At 37.7% G+C, this 20,400-nt stretch overlaps 1 protein-coding gene across 2 annotated transcripts in view; it reads right to left on the bottom strand.

Annotated features, from left to right (window-relative positions):
- Positions 1–15,618, bottom strand: part of PA200 (proteasome activating protein 200) — a 42,120-nt gene extending 26,502 nt beyond the window's left edge. For both annotated transcript variants that reach the window (XM_077361439.1, XM_077361438.1), the window contains exons 1-12: positions 15,365–15,618; positions 13,571–13,673; positions 13,333–13,445; positions 12,621–12,743; positions 11,570–11,671; positions 11,298–11,463; positions 1,459–1,575; positions 1,236–1,303; positions 1,024–1,125; positions 711–927; positions 245–475; positions 33–160 (exon numbers count right to left, since the gene is read on the bottom strand). In XM_077361439.1, the coding sequence (XP_077217554.1) occupies positions 33–160; positions 245–475; positions 711–927; positions 1,024–1,125; positions 1,236–1,303; positions 1,459–1,575; positions 11,298–11,463; positions 11,570–11,671; positions 12,621–12,743; positions 13,333–13,445; positions 13,571–13,673; positions 15,365–15,525 (1,631 nt within the window). In that variant the 5' untranslated portion in view covers positions 15,526–15,618. The remainder of the gene's footprint in view (positions 1–32; positions 161–244; positions 476–710; positions 928–1,023; positions 1,126–1,235; positions 1,304–1,458; positions 1,576–11,297; positions 11,464–11,569; positions 11,672–12,620; positions 12,744–13,332; positions 13,446–13,570; positions 13,674–15,364) is intronic.
- Positions 15,619–20,400: the final 4,782 nt, after the last annotated feature.

The raw sequence follows: 20,400 nt of genomic DNA on the forward strand, positions 1-20,400 counted from the left end.
AAACCCACTGATTTTTAAATGCCATTACTTACAAAACACTGCTTGGTTCCAAGTGAAGAAGCAAAGAAAATAGACGGCATAAGAACTCATCAAGCCATTCAGAAAAATTGATGATTGATAGAAATGCAGGCCCATTTTCATTATCTTCCAATGCAGCTAACTGCAATCAGAACATCATAATTAGATGAAGAGGAACCATATTAGGCACAATAAGCATGCATATGTAAAGTATTCTGATACTTACATTGGAAAATATAGAACCAATCAATTGCATGGTTGCCAGCGTCTTCGGAGGATCATTAGCATCCATACCAAGTAATGAATTGGATAAAGAAACCATTAAAAGATCAATGAACACAATAGAACTGCCAAGGTCGTCTGCAGATGGAGGAACTGAAAAGGAAGCAAGGAAGAGTGCTCGGCCAGCAAATGCCACTGATGTGACAGCAGTCTTCAATTGGTGGGTGGCCGTCACCTGAACAGTAAAATATAAATTCAATGAAGCCAGTGGAGAAATGAGAGAACATTTAAAAGGGAGACATCTTTATGAAAACACTATAGCTTTGTCGTGTAGAGATGCTTATTAGAAAATGTCTCCTCGGGCAAAGAAAAAGTAAAAAACCTGAATCTCTACAAGGGAGAGAAAGAAATGTTTAAGTTGATTAATCCTAACAATATTATGAAAGATCAACACAGAAAGAAATACTCACAGTTTCCAAGGCCAGATGGAACCGAGAAGCAATAAATGGAAGAACCAAAGAAGGCTCCACATACGCTAACAAGGAAGTCGCAGCAGCAACAGTTTCAGAAAGAGATTCATTTTTGCTATATTGACCACGATCAATTAACTTTAATACCACTTCAACAAAAGATCTTCTTTCTGATCTTCCCAGATACAGTTCAGCCTGTTTATTCTCATCTTTGTTTCTGTAATAAAATTATTTTAGTAGGATAAGCAGCTACTTTTCCAAGCATATTAACTGAAGAAGAGCTCTCATATCATCATCTAAGAAGATTTCTTACTGTTGCTCATGCTGAAGTCGTTTTTGAAAGAAGATTACCAAGTACCGCAAGAAACGCTCTAATGAGTAAGTCCAACGACCCCCATTTGATGGATGGTAATATCTAGAACAACAAAACATGGTCGCAGTGAAAGTTAAATAGCAGTCATCAACAATTCATATGCATTGAGAAACAAAACAGGGAAATTAGCTTGAAAATGTCGGAATACATACTGCTCTAAGAGGTTTGCCATTTTCTCAAAGTACACTTGTGCCGAACTCCCAGGCTTTAATAGATACACCTGTGATAGTTTCCAATTATATGATACATCATGACTCAAGAAATTGCATGAGTGGATCTACAACAACTGTAAAGTCATGCCTCACGATAGATTCGCAAATCCTCAAAACAACTAAGAAAAAGTGTTGTGAAAATATACGACAAGCATCTTCTTACAATTGATTTGGCGATGGCCTTAGCTGGGGTAACCACAGTGCTGGAAAATAAGAACCTTGTATTTCTTGGAACAGCAAGGGAAAAAGGGTATGATCCATTTCCATTTGCTACAGGAACCTATAAAGTAATAACAGTATGGTATCATACACAGCTGATAAAAATAAAAACGACAACCATCATACCACAAGGCAACCATAGAACTGACACTATTCTCTGTTTTATGCAGCTATACAATTTAATTCAATATAAACTCCAATCAAAGTCTTTTGAGGGCGACTAGAAAGACGTCATTTCATGAATAACAACAACCCAATGTTACAGAAGAACTATATTGATCCAAACAGACAAGAGCAGTGTAAACAAGTTGATAAACTACATAACAAATGCCAACCCTAATAACTGCATATATTCATGCCAAGATGTAAAGCTGTCTTTTTTTAGCCTGCTCAAGCTTATGTTAGCATCATTTCAGTGGATAGATGTGTTTTATCTGCAAAACACACACATCAGACAAATAGTAAGACTGGGTCCATCCCTAAGTTATTAATTTCGTTTCATTTTGTCCGAGATGGACGAAACATTTTGTTTTGGACAGAAATCTGGAACGGAAACGGTACGTTTACCATTTTTGTTAAACACGGTGTTTCAGCCGAAACAGGGCAAAATTTCAACCGAATACCTCATTTTAGTTTTTTTTATTCTCTTTTTCTTGCCTCTTCTTAGTTCTCCTCTCTTCTTATTTTCTCTTCTTAGCATTTACATGTAAAATCATTTAAGTAAATGCTTAAGATTTACATGTAAATAACAGAATACCCCCATTTGGATTTATTAAAAATAGTTTCAAGACCCAATTCTAAAAGGATAAAAAGACAACTTTGCAATTCTAGTACAAAATTCAAAAAAATCGGGCTAGGTAAAAATCTTAACTTCGAAATGATGTGGTATTTTTCTAATTTTAAAAATTCATAAATTCTATAACGTCCAAACATTATTAAATCCCAAAAGTCCGGTAAAAAAGATTTCATAATTTGGTCCCTAAAAATTGTTAATCTAGTCGGGCACTAGTCAATACAGGCATTTCAGCTGATAGTGATTTTCCTTTAAGTATGGGTTGCAGAGGATGAGCATGTTGTTCCAGTTTTTTACAATTTCTAATTTTTTTGGATTTTTTGATATTTTTAACTATTAAAAAAATTCGGTCGTCGTAGCACATCGAAACAAAACGGCCGAAACACCAAAGCGTTCCGTTGAGTGGCCAAAACAAAATGGCAAAAAAACAGAATTCTTAACTTAGGTCCATACCTAGAAGATTGGAGACAACTAAGTTGAAACATCATCAAAGATAGACATAGTAACCCCAAGAGACATGGAACTGAATTGCTGATTATAGAACAAATCCATATACAACTGCTACAACTATAAACCAAACTGACTAGAAATTATCGGCTTACCTATTCTCTCCCCCCCCCCCCAAAAAAAAAAAAAAAAAAAACCCACCCGTAGCCAACAAATCAGCAACATTATCGGCCTACCTTCTAACATGACGAAAAGAAATTGCCTTACACCTACAAGTACCAAAGAACTCGTTAATGATGCACCTTAATCGCCAAGGTTCTCTACTTTTGAGTGTTTTCCACCTAATTGTTTTCTGAATCCCCTTCGCCACAAGATTCCGTCCAATCACTTGACAAATAAGTGAACGCTGGTAAGCAATACCCTCGACTTCCCTTCATCTGTTGTATGGATAGTTTTTTAAAAGGCCGACACAACCACTCCATGACAATCTTTAAACACCCAAAAGAAGTAACATTAAATTTTAGTTAAAGGTGTACGAGAGAGAGAGAGAGAGAGAGAGAGAGAGAGAGAGAGAGAGAGACCAACTAGCAAACACATTTCAAAATATCGGCTGTTAAAGAAGCTCTTTGGCATCAAATCATAAAGGATAAATATGGAAGCAGTTGGGGCGAGTGGGAATGTCATGGCCCCTCGGCCGGATCGGGATCTGGAGTGTGGAAATCGATATATAGTGTCAATAATCTGTTTCTGCCTCATATAAGATTTAAGGCTGGCAAAGGTGATATGGTCCGTTTCGCATTGCGGTTGATCCTGAATCGAAAATTTCTGATTATCTAAGGAGAGGTGTCAGTTTTGGGAACTGTTTCTGGGATATTAGAACCCACCGAGACCTTAAGGATTCGGAGATCACCCACCTGGCGGAGCTTCTTAACTCTCTTGAAACTTACTATATCTCTCCGAACAATTCAGATGAATGGGTATGGACTCCCGAATCGGAGAGAGGTTTCTCTGTGAGGTCTTTTTTTCCAAAAACTTAATGAAGGCCGTGGTTATAAATCCCGGAGAGCAAACATATGGCGGCGAATAGCCCCAACCAGTGTAACGGCATTTGCGTGGACTGTGGCTCACAGGTGTATAAACAGGATGTGATAGACTCAAAAGGCGCGGTTTTAGCCTCGCGAGTTGGTGTACTCTGTGTAGAAATGCGTAAGAAACTCTGGATCATCTCCTACTTCACTGCCCATTTGCTCACAGCACTTGGATGGCGATTTCGAAGTTTTTCGGCTTCTCATGGGTTTTCCAAAGACGTATATCGACGACGATCATGGACTGGAACGGGGCTCTTCATGGTTGTTGAGGAAACAATATGTGGGCAGCAATACCATATGCAATCATTTGGCATATTTGGAAGGAAAGAAACAGTAGAATCTTCTTATCCAAGTAGAGATCTTGGCAACACATAGCATTGGATTGTAAAATTGCTATAATTTCCTGGGTTAAAGCAAAGGAAGGGCTGCCCTACTCGATTTGCACAGTTTTAAGGAACTAGCGGTCGGTCGTCTCCAAAAGAAAATTCTCTCCCACAGTGACTCCGCAATGGACCCCACCACCAGAGGGGTGGTTTAAGCTGAATTTTGACAGTAGTTCTTTCGGGAATCCTGGTAGGGCTGGTATTCGGAGAGGGGTGGGTGTGTTTTTTTTTTTTTTTTTTTTTTTTTTGGGGGGGGGGGGGGGGGGAGGGGGGGTTGTGGGTTGATTCGGAATGCGGTGTCGTTATGACCTATGAGGGACCAGTGGGTATTTGTGATGCAGATGAAGCGGAGGGCAAGGCTCTTCTATTCGGTCTTAAGTGGTTTGAGAAGCACAATCTTGGGCCGCTGAGACTTAGCAAATGCAATAGCATGGGCTTTAAATAGATCATAATGACCATCGCGTATCCACGATACTATTGACGCAATCCGGGACTTGATTCGGTTGCTCCACCCTCAGATTACTCACAGGCGCAGATCTGCAAATGTTATGGCGGACAGTTTGGCCAAGGAGGGCGTGATCTACCCCTTGCAAGGGTGACAAAGTCTGATATTTTTAGGGTGACAAAGTCTGATATTTTTAGGCTGGCTCCTTGTGATCTAGGACTAAATCTTTCTGGTTTATGAATGCTATTGAAGTAATATGTGGTGCCTTGTCTTTCGCACCTGTGCTAAACTGTATTTCTGGTGACATCTTGTCCCCCGCTGTTTTTTTCTCCTTTGGGTTTATTAATAAATTCTTGTTACCTCTCAAAAAAAAAAATTATTGGCAGATACACGTCCGTATAAATAGGGCGCCCTATAATGGATTTAAAAAATGACAAGTGCAAGGCACCATATCTGTTGTATCGGCCTATAAGCAAGGTGTATCAGTAGATAATGACCAGTATACAAGGCCGATATGGGGTTTGTTGTGTGTCACATTCAAGTGAATACCCTAAACTTCAGTTTTTTTAATTCCTTTTTTCATTTTCGAAGGGATTTTGTGTGCTTTAAGGTCATATGACCTGAATCGATCTACTAGATTCAACCACAAAAAACAAGATTTGAAGCGAGAATCGATGGATCGAAGCTGGATTCAAGAAATTTTGAAATTTTTCTTTAGATAAAATATCTATTTTTTCTCTCATTGTTTTTTTCTTATGCATGTAATACATAAAAAAACATGCTTTATTGCATGGATATGCATGTTAACAACAAGATTTGAGGAGATTTGGGAGTTATTTATGCATATTTTATTGATTGATTGTTTTTTCTATTTTTTTATAGTAGTCTATCTTTTAACGATAGATTTATGTGCAATGTATTCTTTGATTGTCTAAAAATCTATTAGACTAGATCGATCAAATTATGCATGCTTTTGGTTATTTTCCTTCATAGTATTTGCAGTTTCTTAATTTTATTTTTATCAACACATGATACTTTTCAATTGTTTTTTTTTTTTTTTTTTTTTTTTTTTTTTTTTTTTTGAGAAATGCAAGAATATTATTAAAAGAAAGATAAAAGGTGGGGACCCCAAGGACCAAGATAGCCACCATACGATCAAGAAAAAGGAAAAAAACATGAAGATACAAAACTCCATCAATGAGGGATGAAATCAAACAACTCAATATTGGTTCCCTCCACCACGGAATGGGTAAACCGAACTACATCATTATTTGTCAACCTCCAAATATGTTGAAACTTCACTTAGTGACCCACAATGCGATCCAAAATCTCATCAAGGGCTTTGAGGAATCTCCAAGGGATCAATCCTCTCTGATTTAGCCATCTATCACATTGAGGAGTCACCTCCCACGATTAGGTTGTCCATGTCATGTATTTCTATCAATTGGATCATGTGAAGAGTAATAACATGCGCTTCCGCATCACTTGAATTTTTAATTCCAATTGAGCCCAAGAAGGCCCAAATTGTAAAACCATATTCATCTCTCGAAAGAGCGCCCACCCTGGTTGAGCCCGGATTTCCCAAGCTAGAACCGTCAAAATTCAATTTTAACATTCCAGTAGGAGGGGACCAATGTGCGGTTGGGAGGGAGGGGACTAAAATCCTCCCTACTGAGGGGGGCCAATGTGGAGTTGTGGGGGAGGGGACTGAAATCCTCCCTATTGAAGCATATCTCGATCCAGGAACGCCTTAGAGTGGTTTCCAATATTCCCATAAAACAGAAGGTAACCACTGCCCATTTCACCAACAACAACAGCACTTGATGGAAAATAATGTGAGGCTCATGGTTTTTCCCTTAAATACATGTTTATTTCTTTCCTTTAAAAAAAGGCCCAAATAGTAGCCAACAAAGCTAGACTCCATAAAATCTTTACCCTTTCAAATCACGAGGAACAACTCGAGGCAACGAACAACTCGTCAAAGCAATTAGGAAACACCAAGAAAATAGCGAAGAGGTTCAAAATACTCATCCATATCTCTCTAGCCACTCTGTAATGCCCCAATGCAAGAATATAAGATCAACTGATTCCCCTGCCTGCAGGCATATAGCGCAATGATGGAGAATGATGATCTTTCGGTTTCATTGATGACCCATGGTCAAGAACCTATTAAGAATTGCAAAAAGGCACAGACTCTAGGCAGAGAAGGAATACTACAGTCTCTATTAACTTGTGAGGCTGAAAACGTCGACAAGAAAAGACCGTAGAAAGATTGAACCGAGAATATCCTATTAAAAGCCCCAATCCAAAACCTTTTATCCTCTCTCACCCTCCCGGTGTAAGTCGAATCCAGCATTTCCAAAAACAAAGCGACTCTTTCGATTCCCAATCAAAAAAATTCTGACAAAAATCGACCATCTAACTAATCATACCATCAATTCGATTAAAAGAATCTCGTATTGAGACCTCTTTCTCTACCAAAACAACATAAAGATCGGAAATCCCCAGCAACAGTCTCACATTACACCAAGGATCTTCCAGAAAAGAATTCTATCACCTTGGTATGCTCCGAATCAAACTCTACTAGAAAAAGGAACCTTAATCCCAACAGTTCTATAATCAACGGGCGGAGTCCAATCACCAAAACCAACTCCATACTTATGATCTATGACCTTGGTCCACATATGAGCTCTGTCTTCACCAAATCTCCAGAGCAATTTAGCCAACAACGCATCATTCACAATCCGTAGGTTGCAGATACCCAATTCCCCCAAATTCTTTTGGCCGACAAACTTCCTCCCACTTAATCAAGTGAAATCTTTTCCTTTCAACACCTCTGTTTTTTCAACTAGAGTTTCCCTATTTAAATATAAATAAGCAATAGACAAGTAGTTCTGTAAATATCTCTCTTCGAAACTCATTTTCGTGAGAGAGTCCTCTTGGAGAGGAGCCCTTTTTGAGTTGTAGAGAATCTTAACAAAATTTCCTTTTTGACACTTTTCTAGGAAAATTCCAACAAATGAAAATCCCTTTCGAGTCATAGTAACCATTTTAACTTTGTGTTTGTAAAGGAGTCTTCTCGGAAGGAGAATTCCCTTAAGTCATTTTGATAACTTGTCGTTTCTAGAGTCCTTTTTTTATTTGGGGATCGACTGGCGCCACCAATTGAACGTCTATTGTAGATATAATCAAAGGCCAATCGGCGTAGTCCTATGTAATTCTATTGGCGAGATCACCCTCACTCTGACGACGGATGATTTGAAAGTCGATCAGTATGGTGATCTGCAATGTGATCGACTCTCTCTGTTTTTTAGAGATGATTGCATGAAGATCCACCGGACAAGTCAGAGATTGATGGGAGAGTCAACGATAAAATCCATTCAAAAGGCTATCCAAAAAAGGAATGGTGCCATGATTTGTAGGTTGTTTGGTGTCATAAACAACAAACTGATTGGCTTTTCAATCCTCAACAACTTTGGGAGAGTATTAATCTAGAGATTGATGATCTTCGGCAACATTCTTTTGGTTTTCTTGTATGAGCTATTTCTTCCATCAATATCCATGTTCATGGATCTTTCACAAGGAAATCCTCTTCCCTTCTTTTATGAAAAGACATTGGATCTCGAAGAAGAGGAAATTTACGAAGGATATCTTGTTCTCCTAGGAGGAAGTCCTTTTTCTTCTTATTCTCAAAAGGAAGAGTCTTCAAGGATGTCCTCTTTGTCCTTTTAAGTTAGTCCAAAACTTTCTAACCTATTTCCTTTATTTTCTCTCCTCTTCATCTCCTCCATGAGCATAGCCTTCCTCCAAAAGATCAGATCCCCCAAAATGACCTCTCCCATTCCTATTTATAAAACTTTGTCTTGTGGTCGTTAGCACTGTCGTCATCTCCCATACTTTTGGTTCCATGTCCCTTAATTTTCTCCTTCATGGTAGGTTACGCAACTTCCCTTTTTTTGAAATAGAGATAACTCATTTCCATCCTCACAAAAGTTTCTTCAAAGCTTTTTATTTTTCCTTAAATTTAAAAAATTCCCTTTTTAGCTTCAGTCTTAGGTTTTGCAACCATTTTTCATTTTTATTAAAGTTTTTTTTCATTTTGCTTTCCTCTTGTCCTTGAATTTAGGAATCATGTTTTTTAACTTAGACTTAGGCATACCATTTCATCAAAAAAAAATCTTAGACTTAGGTGAGCAACCAATTTTCTTCTTACCAAATACTTTATCCCATTTTTGGTAAAATTCCATAGCTCAACAAGGCCAAAGAGCCTAAAGCAAATTTTTTAACTCTTGCATCTTTAAAGTTCCTATGGAACGCCCAACCCAATCCTGACGCTGAAAATTTAACCTCTCCTTAACAAAGCCCAATAGGTCTAGGAACTCATGACATAAAGAACGACCACCTAACCATAAACCTACCCATCCGACCCTGAGCCTAACCCCTAACAAAAACTCACTACTAACATGTTAAAAACAACCATCATGCCCTAGAACAATATGTATCCTAATTACTAAAAGGATTTAAAAAACATACAGGATATCCGATATCAAACAAGCAATGAGCCTAACTTGAATAGCTCATGCATCAAATCCAAAAGACAAATGTCATGATCTATACAGGTTGATGGATATTTAAAAGCACAAACCCCTCCAGAAATGACTTAAACCGCCACCGACATAAGTTACTTGAATAGCTCAGTACCATCAAAAATACAAGCCAGAAACACCAAGGTTCATCAAACTTCACATGTATAAAAAACTAGCAAAAGTAATTTCAATCCAACAAATTCAATCACAACGACAACAAATAAGAGATCTTTGTCAGACCCAAACACTACAAAAGAAGACCCAAAACTGGTAACTGAAAACATAAAGCTTGCCACCTCTATTCCTTATGAACCAAGGCAAAAAATATAGAATTAATGTTTTTGAATGGCAAAGCATATTTATTTAAAAACAAGCAAGCAGCTCATAGCAAATACAGAATGGTTGATTGCAAGTTTCTGAAAATCGGAATCAAATCGTAAATCGTAACAGGGTTCGAATAGTAAATCGGATCGTAAATCGTAAGATTTATATATATATATATATATATATATATATATATATATATATATATATATATATATATATATAGAGAGAGAGAGAGAGAGAGAAGTGTAGCTACACATACGTGTAGCTAACTTAGCTACACCGACGGCTTAAAATACAGTGGGCCCCACATTGTTTGGGTGATGCAAACCATTCATTTGATGGGCCCTCACATAGATAGGGTGTGCCCAAAAAATCAGCTCCATAGGATCATCCCAACGCTACGATTTGGGGAGGCAAAAAATGGACGTGTAAAAACCTTCACAAATCTGTCCATTTTTGCCTCCACAGTTTGAAGGGTTGAGATCATCCAATGGAGCTGATTTTTTGGGCACACCCTATCAATGTGAGGTCCTATCAAATGAATGGTTTGGATCAGAGAAGCAGGATTCGTACCTGGAGTTGGGGATTCGCGAATCCCCGAATCGCGAATCCGAACCGTGATTCGATTCGAATCCCCGATTCTAGGGAACCCCGATTCCCAATTTATGAAAACCCCGATTCCCACTTCATAGGAACCTCGATTCCCAGGCGATTCCCTGCGAATCCCCAGCGAATCCCAACTCCCCAGCGACTCTTAGCGATTCCCCGGCGAATCCCCGCGAATCCCCGTCGACTCTCTGGCAAACCCACGATTCCCGCTTCCCACCATCCCAGGAGCCTTCGATTCCCGCTTTCGAATCCCGAATCGAATCCCGCTTTCGATTCCCGCCTTGGCAACCTTGGTTTGGATCACCCAAATAATGTGGGCCCACTGTATTTTAAGCCGTCGGTGTAGCTAAGTTAGCTACACGTATGTGTAGCTTCACTTAACTTATATATATATATATATATATATATATATATATATATATATAAATGAGAAAAAATATAAAAGGTAAAAAATAAGAATAAAATGAGTAATTATCTATTTTCCATTTGAAACTATTAAATTAAATATAAAATTCCATGATTAATAATCCAAAGCAGAAACCATATTCATCGCACAGTAAATTACGAAACAAATCACAAACTATATTCATCATATAATAAATCATTATATAATTTATCACATCAGTAAACAAAGCACATACTCAAATCTATAATAATCATCATACAAAGAAATGTCAGCAATAAACAGAGCATTTTGAAATGATTTTCATTTTGAAATCACAATCAGTTCTCAAAATCCAAAACAGACAGAATCGTAAAAAAATGTAAAAAGAATCGTAAAAATCACACGATTCAAAGTCGAATCGCACTTGAATCGTAAGATTTTTATGAAAAAAGATTCTTTGTCCGATTTGAATCGTTCAACCCACGAATCGATTTGAATCGAAAGATTTTAACAACATTGTTTATATAAGTTTAAAAAGGTGATGGATAGCTCAATCATGTGTGGAATCATTTCATTCATGTGACACATGCTTTCCTAATAAAGGTGACCGTATCCAAAGTGGCAAGTGGAATATTGCCCTATTTTTCCTCAAGATTTGCTTGTATCAAAGCAGATGATGACAAAAGGCAAGCATTTTTGAAAGCAATTTACAATACTCACCTCAAACATATTTAAGTACCGCGTAAAGAGTCCTGGTAAGAAACTTTCCCAAACAATTGTATTGTAGTTCTTTATACAGCGAGCAACAACAGCAGCCCATTGAATATCCCAAAACTGACAATTTGGTATCGAATCCCATAGATCTAGACACTGTTTAATCCAATCCCTGCCACCCGAAGGACAAGAAAGTGAGTTGGTCATAAACTGATACTGTTAAAAGCAAAAAAAAAACACATATAGTCTCCCTAACCAATAGAATTTGTCATCCTTACAGTGAAAAAAAGTCACGATTTTCCACATTTGTAGGAAGAAACAGTCTCACAAACCCAGAACCTTCGAAGGATGAGTTATGCCATGGATTTTCCAATAAGGATCTGCAAAGTTATTCAGTAAAATGATGTGAAACAGTCCAGCTTTCACATTAATAAAGTGAGTACTACTGGAAGGCATAATTTATTGATTGCTACGCTTTGAAAAGTGACTCACCCGAGTCGACTCAGTTTTGGCCCTTTCAATATAAACGAACTTTTCTATGATTCACCCAATTCAATAAATATCACCGTGTCAATCATTAACTCATACGAGTCAACTCAGTTTTGGTTGAGTAGTTGTCCAAGTATATGAGCTTTTAAACATTGGTTACTACTATTCATGTTGATTGGTAACAGAAACTCAAAACTTCAAAGTATCATTCCAAAAAACCCTAAAAAAATCAAAGCTCCAAGCACCATTAAAGGGTATAAAAGTGAAAGAATTAGCCATACTAACTTAAATACTGAGATGTTAAAAACATTACCAATTAGGGTTTATCAAACTGGAGCATTAAGAGGTCAACTGAAGCAATACTATAGTAATGACCAGAGCTTAACCAGAATAGGAAAGCATCCTCATTACTACTAGGAACTGAATGAGATGTCTTAAGAACTTTCATCGGTCCCTTATATCATACAGAAGATTTCACATAGAAATTTTCTTTGTTCTTTTTTTTTCAGTGAAGTTCATACAGATATCTTACAAGAACATAAAGATATATTAGAACCAAACAAATAGACAGATGCCGCAAAAAAATATACCATTGACTTCGAAATTGCCCAGTTATGTAGGCAGCTGTTATTTGCTAAGTCCACACAGACTTGACTGAGTTGAATGAGCCAACAGAAAATCTTTGAATATTTTAGGAAAATTATAGAACAATTCAGAAAAATAAATAATAGGGCCATTTTGTCTAATTTTGGAAATGAAAAACAAACTTTAATGGTCCCCAAAATGTTGTACAGAAGACTGCAAGAGTATTTTGAATAAAATTGAAGCCAAAATAATTACCTGAACTCAGACCATATCTCAAAGGCAGAGCCTGATGGAAAGAATTTCCTGGAAGACTGGATGAGGGATGTTACTGCCACAAAATGACGTTGTCTCAATCTCCAACCCTCTGGGCCTGTATTTCTGTAAACACATATAAAAAATAGTACCTAGTATAACAGAAATTATAAGTAATTAAAATTAGAAGTGCAGAAAGTTAAATAGGTATCCAGCTAGTGTCATACACATGCCAATATGTTCCTTGGTAAATATTTTATAGTTCAATAAACAAAAAAGAACTCTTGACTTGGAGCTCCACAAGGAAAAATAGTAAGGAATATGTGAGAAAGAAAATGGAAAGCTTTTGACATATTCAATTGTAGGACCATTGTTTTAAATTTCGGTTTTGGTACAGGTTTCGGACCCCACCGAAATCGAAATTTCGGCCGAAATCCGACAAAACGATAAAAACAATATTTTATTCGATAACAAATTTCGGCCGAAATTTCAGTCATTTCGGTCGAAATTTTGGTAAAATATTAAATAAATTAAAAAAAACCAGGTTTTTGGGTGAAATTTCAGAAAAAATGAGACGAAATAAAATACCGTTTCACCTATTAGACGTTTCGGTGTCGGTCCCGACCGAAACCCGAAATGTCGGTCAGACGGCTCTTAGTGGTTCTACGTCCGGTTTAAGAGCACAAGCTAATATGCTAGAAAGGTAAAAATTCACCTTGTGAAGTGAGTATGAACCAAAGTGTCATACAAAGGTCGCCATTGAACTTTCAAGGACAATTTCCTTCCATTCTTCTTTAGTAATTTGACTAAGATATTTCCCCATCTGACCTAATTATCATAGATCAAATTTGAAATTTGGGATCACAGCAGAAAGAAAAAAGATAACTAAAAATGCACAAAAGCACATTCTATAATATAAATATCACAAATGTATGGATGAAACGTCATATTACCTGAGCGTAAAGTTTGTTCTGTGATGCATGAAACACTTCTAACCCAACTTGCACAAGTTCCCCAACATCTTCCAGAGAAATTTCACTCTTTGCTCTTACAAAACTGCAGAAAGAAGGTTCTCTTAGGCTCAAGGATGCAAATGATAAGCTCAACTAGCTATTGTCTAATTTGTTCATAAATTTTTAAAAAGGGAAATGATACATTCGCCCCTTTTTCTTTCTTGGGCCACCCTCTTGTAGTGTGAAAGGGTAGCCATAAATACACTAGAGGGGGACGGCCCAAAGAAGGAAAGGGGCTGAATATAACACTTCCCTTTTTTATGTTAATAACTAAAAGCAAATGGTTTTAGAAAGCAATAAAAGATTGTGTGTGATCTAATTTCTTAAACAATTTCCTAAGTGACATTCAATCCATGGACCTCTTCAACCAGCAAAGACACAATGAGAACAATCAATGATCTACAACACCCATAGAGAGATCCAGATAGATTTACGAAGCTAGAACAACATTCGCATAAATATTGCAGAATATGTGTGGTCTACTTTTTGAAACAATCTCCAAAGTAGAATTCAATCCACGGACCTCTTCAACCAGCAAAGAGACAATGAGAACAATGGATGATCTACATCACCCATAGAGAGAGCCAGACAGATTTGCAAAGCTATAACAGCATACACATAAATATTGCAGATCCCTACATCTTACTCCAAAAACAAAAGCAGTTAATGGCCCTGGCTAACTAGTAACAACTGCAGACATCTTAATGAGGGATTGAAAAGGAGCCAAAGAGAAAAGATGATGAGATGCGAGCAAAACTAACATTATTCAGTTCTCGTAAATCCCATAAATTTCCAATTTACCCATCTAACTGTTCCTTATGTTTCTTGAACATTATAGAGTTTGCCTAACATCGTTCAGTTCTCGTAAATCCCATAAATTTCCAAATTACCCATCTAACTGTTCCTTATGTTTCTTGAACATTATAGAGTTTGCGCAAATGGATATCTCCATTCCTGCTTATACTCCTATGATTAATGTCATTTACTTACACCCTTCTCATTGACTTGTTTATTTATTTCCTCATGTCTTCCACTTAACTTTTTCTGAAACCCATAGCCTACGTTCTTCGAGCCTGTGAAAAATAGTGAACCACTAAATATGGGCGAACTTATGAGAAACCCTCAAAATTGCAACAGCAGCAACGTCTAGATCAAGAGACGTCACCCTTAAAAACAGATGAGGCAGACAACAAATAAAACATGAAAAATCATAGAATTAAAATTCAACTTGAATTAACAAACAAATTACCATAGTTTCTCCAAGTGAAACTAAAATTCGTTCTCTTTTCATCTCATATAACCAAAAGCTTAACATAATGTAACTGAAATCACGGTCTGAATCGAGAAAAGATGGACTACCGTTGGTTAAGCTCGTGTAAGCCATGTAATTAGAATCAAGTAGAATACAACTAAAATGAGCGAGAGAATATCATCAAATTGAAATTAACTTAAATATAACTTGGATTCAATTAAAATTGAGCTAAACTTATTGTGTTAATCAGCACATAAGATAATTACGCCTTTAACCTAGAATTCAGCCTCCTCCAAAAGACACAAACAAAAAAGGCGTAAAAATAAACAGACATCTCACCGAATCAAACACAAAATTCGAAATTTCGTAAAAAAAAATAAATTGAAAAGAAGCAAGAAATTATGAAATTCTATGTTGAAAGTATGTAGGAGGAGAAATGAAAAAAAAAAAAAAAAAGAAGAAAATTAGCGATGGGAACGCACAGGTCAATGACCGAGATCCATTTGAGAGTCGAATAGACGGATTCTGGATCATCAGGTCGCCATGATTCCTTCACCGACTTCACAACGAAAGAGAAAGACTCCTTCTCTCTCTTCGTTTCTTCTGCAACTGGAGGCGGAAGCCAAGCATTGTACAGATGCATTTTTCTTTCTCTCTGTCTCGCGTGCTGAAAAATAAAATCCCAAAGAAAACACAGAAACCCCTTTCTCTGTTATGCTAGTCCTCGTCTCAGTCTTTATATATATACCTTCTTTGCTTGTTTTGTTTTTCCGTTTTCTTTCTGCACAAGAAAAATGAGAAACTACCCATCATTAAAAGTAAAAATTAAATTAAATGGGAAACTGTGTGCACGAATTGGTGATGACCTGAGACACGCGGTAAGTTCTGGCGGGAGCAGCGGGACCATGACTTGGGATTCGGTAGATATTAACCGTCGGATCGGGCTTGTTCGGGTCACCTATGATGATCCGACGGTTTTCGGTTCTTGGTAGCCTTCACGTGTGAGGACCACTGGGTTTTGTTAGGTGAGATTCCACGATGAGCAGCCGGTTACCCGACGCGTGGATACAAATTTCGCCGGAAATTTTTTACGTTTTTTTAAGCAAAATAGTAGAAAAATATTAAGGGTTTGATTTCTTGGATAAGTGATTCACCCTTACTCTTCTATAACCAAACTTGGTTACCTTATAATATACACCGGTTACGATTATTCAATCAATTTGGGGCAAGTGGCTCTATGTTTGACTTACTGTCACGCAAGTTTTCCCATTATTACCTATCCAACCCATTGTATTAGTATAGATTTACATTTTATAAGATTTTTAACAGCTAAAAAATACATTTTTATCTTATCGTATCTTTATATAAAAGTTTTATAATGTTTTAAAGAGTGTGGGATGCAATGTGGCACGCCATGTTTTCCCATTATATACATAAAATATAGATTATTTGCATATGATTATATGCAAACAATTATGGCATGATTGGAAACCATGAATAAGGGATGGTTGATCAGGGTGCCACTTGGGTCATTCCCAACCCAAACCCAATTGGTTCAACTAGATTTCAGCTCGGGTAGGGTTGGCATTTTCTAGGGTTAAGTTGAAAAAAGTCAACTCAATTTAAATTCGGGTTGGGTTGGGTTAAGCTTTAGAGGCGAGATGGGTTAAAGTTGAACCTCTTGACTCGAAGCTTGGTTGGGACGGGTTACGGTCAAGGGAATAATGTGAGGGAGCATGAAAAGCCCCTAAAATACAGCGAAGAGAGGGTCAGTTTAGCTACCATGATTTTTTTTCATTATAAACTAGTGTCTCCAATTAGTGAGAGAGAGGTAGGGGGGTAAAGTAGCTAAAAGACGCGAAACAAAAATCAGGAAACTAGTGTCTCCAAGTGGTGAGAAGTGGCTGAAATTAGGAAACAAAAAACTATCAATCTCAATCATGTCCTCTCAGATCTCTACTTCTCCCTCTCCTCTTGCCTTTCTCACAATTGGGCCCATCAATATTGCATGGAATAATTTTTTGTAGTTGCCAAACATGCCCTTGAAGTCTCTTTTGATACAAGGAAATTTTTTCAATGGAAAATAGATCTTAATTCCTTTAGGCCATGTTTGGTAGCCATGATACCAAGTGGTGGGAGAGGAGCAAGGCGGGTGACAAACGAATATAATTTAGAGGCCACGAGTGAAGAGAGGGTGGAAGTGGCATAAAAATAGGGAAAAGAAAAAACTCTATTCAATGAATTTTATTTTTCTGCCACTTCGCATCATTTCTAGTCACTCGTGCCCTCTCAGTTCTCTTCCTACCCCTCTCTCAACACTGGTAAGCTAATACTCCGTGAAAATTTTCTTTCATGGAACATTCGTGGGCCCAACTGTGAAATAGGAGCTGGGATTGGAGGAAAGAGCAAGAGAGGAGAGACTTGAGATGGCATGTGTGGAGAGAACACGGAGAGAGCACATGAGAAATCCCTACTCTCTCTCTCTCTCTCTCTCTCTCTCTCTCTCTGGTGCAGTGAGTCCCTCCTTCGAATGATTTCGAATTTCCATTTGACATGCTTTGGTTTGGATATCCTATAGCCCAAAAGGTATGCCAACACACAATCCTAACTTCCAATAGTGTGTATCTTTTTGCTGTTGAACATGTACCATTGCCTAGTTGCAGTTCCTTTAACGTCCATGTTCAATGAGAAAAATGCATATTATTGGATGGTAGGATGGGCAAACGCCAAACGGTATAGTTTTCGGTCATAGGAGATCCAAATCAAGACCTGCCAATTGGACTGTTCAGATCATTCAATGGTGGGACCCACTAAACTGTAGCAAACTTCTACAATGAGGTCACGTCCTAGCTAAGTGAGCTATAGTTAAGAGAGCTTTTTGATCTAGGAAAAAGAAAATAAATTGCGGAAAGTAATATTTTTCATGTTGTTGAATCTTGGCTGTAAGATATCGAGAAGTTTCCAGATGCTTTTTAGCTTAACGCGTAGAGTGATGTTATATAAGTTTTAACCATCCTGATCGTTCACATAGTACATACCCCCCATGCAGCCTTTTAGGACCACAAAACTGTCTTTTACCATTATTACCATTACTCTATTTGTCATGCAATCGGTATGAGAACGGCTACGCAGAAAGTGACTTTTACATCACTGGTAAGTGACAAATCAAGACAGTTGATCGCTAGGCAGAAAGTCACTTTTACGATCAATAGTTAGTGTCAAATCAAGACGGTTGATCTGGTAGAACAAAATTGACAGAACAACATGGTGCAACTCACATGCCGTTCCTCCCATCCTAAATGGACATATCTCACTCATAAGATAAGGGAAATTATTACAGCACAACTATGTTTTGATACATGCGCTCATATATCTTGTCTTCTAGCTAGCATTTAATTGTCTCGCAAGTGCTTTTTGGGGACCATAGAAACTAAAAACCCTTTTACAGCTCTTTAAATATAAAGACAAGAAACACGAGCGTCATGTATCAAAACATGTTTCTGTTGAAATCGTTTCCCAAAAAATCAACATTCTAACAAGGTGTAATAAACGGAATTTGGCCGATGGTTGCATTCGGATGGATGGATGGATCAAATAAGCAAGACAAGAGTATGGCCGAATAAGTGCCTTTTAGGTAACTTCTTTTTTCTTAGAATTCTCTAAGTGGTATTTAACAACATAAACAAGGTCCAATTTGGCCAATCGTTATCCATGTGCGTTTCCATCTTGATATTTAGATGCCTTGACTAGATCTTTGTTCTACATGGATCAAGTTATGCCCAAATATACATGTGTCAAGTGTAAGCTGGCTTCAAGCTAAAAATAAAACAGAAATTGCTCCCATGAGTATGATTAAAATACTTGACTATGACTAAAATGACCTTAGATCCCTAATATCCTTAGACCATTCCTGATTTTTTTTTTTTTTTTAAATCTAGCTGAAGAAACCATTTTCTACACTACGACTTCTAAAACTGGAATCCATCTCACGTCCTATTTAGAAGTAAAAAAACCATCTGCCTGTTAGGAAATAATCCTAACGGTGGATGTGGCTTTTGCAAGATCGACGGTCAAGATCATTTGGTTAGTTAATTACTTTTGTGAAAAGTCATTAATGAAAAGACTTTATGTGAAAAGGTATAAACGTAAAGAGACGTTTAGGGAGAGGGATCGGCGCGATGAGGAGTCGCATATCTTCCCACAAACGCTTATAAAAAGTACTTGGGTCCTATTTGCACACAACGAATTTGTTTCCAAACTTTGAAAATCCACGCTTGAAGAGAAAGGAAACCGGTCCCCATCACCGACTATTGTGTAGCAAAGAGAAACCTTAAGAGAAAAAGAAAAAGAAAAGATTCATGGCTTCCGGTATGTCTTTTTCTCATTTCAATTTATTCCATATTGTTACATGTGATTTTCTCAATGTTGAATCGCTAAGATCCGTTACCGGTGTTCATATTGTATCGAACACTTACATGTGGTATCAAAGCCACGGTTCCGGCGAGAAAATGGCGAGAAAATCGCATTAAAAGTAATTGAAATAGGGTTTGGGAAAACTTGTATTTTGAGTGCCGCCATCAATTTTGGAGTCGGATCGATGATTAAATGACACTGAAACGTTGCTTGTGTTCCCATGAATCCAACGCAACAAACGGTTCGTCGATCCGATGTCTGGATTGCGTTTGGCGACGATTTAAAGATGAAAATTTTAACTTTTGGGGAAGTTTTGGACCTTGCCGGAAAACAGTGTACCGCCGGCGACCGGCTTGTCCGACCGGAGATTTTCCGGTGTGGTTGCGAAGTTCGTCGAGAGACGAGTCCAACGGCGTATTGTGAGCCTCAATCGGACTTCAAACGAAGCCGCAATAATAAATCGAACTTTGAGTGTTTTTTCGGATTTTGTTGGAATTTTCACTATTTTAATGAAGAAGACGATGAATAGTGTTGGGCTTGGCGGGCCGAACCGGGCCACGCGGGCCCATCAAGGATCAGCGACGGGCTTTTCAATTAAAAAGGGCACAGTAGACCCTCTAAGCCCACCAGACCGCATGGCCCAACCTGACCTGAACCGGCCCATAGGCCTAAACGGCCCAAATATGTGTTTGACTCGGTTTGGCCCATTTTTGTGAGATTTTTTGCCAGATTATAGTGGTTCTGGAGGTTTTGCACCATTTTGAATCCATTTTTTGGGTCAGTTTTGGCATTTGGCATCTGTATCATATAGGTATAGTGTAAATTCAAAAACTTTTGATTTTTCAAGTTGGTTTTTGAGTCAAATATTTTAGGGTTTTAGCCCAAGTAAAACTGGTTCCGAATGTTTTGCAACCCTTTGAAACCATTTTTGCTATCCATTTTGCCATTTGAGCACTGTATAATACACTTATAGTGTATTTTTAACACTTTTGACTTTATAAATTTGGTTTTGAGTCAAAAGTTTTGGAGTTTTGGGCTCGGATTAGATTGGTTCCTAAGGTTACAGACCGTTCTGGACCTATTTTTGAGGTCATTTTTGGTATTT

This window comes from Tasmannia lanceolata, unplaced genomic scaffold (genome assembly GCF_043159265.1).
Source record: "Tasmannia lanceolata isolate RefF3 unplaced genomic scaffold, GAP_Taslan_0.1 ptg000018l, whole genome shotgun sequence".
NCBI classification, from domain to species: Eukaryota; Viridiplantae; Streptophyta; class Magnoliopsida; order Canellales; family Winteraceae; genus Tasmannia; species Tasmannia lanceolata.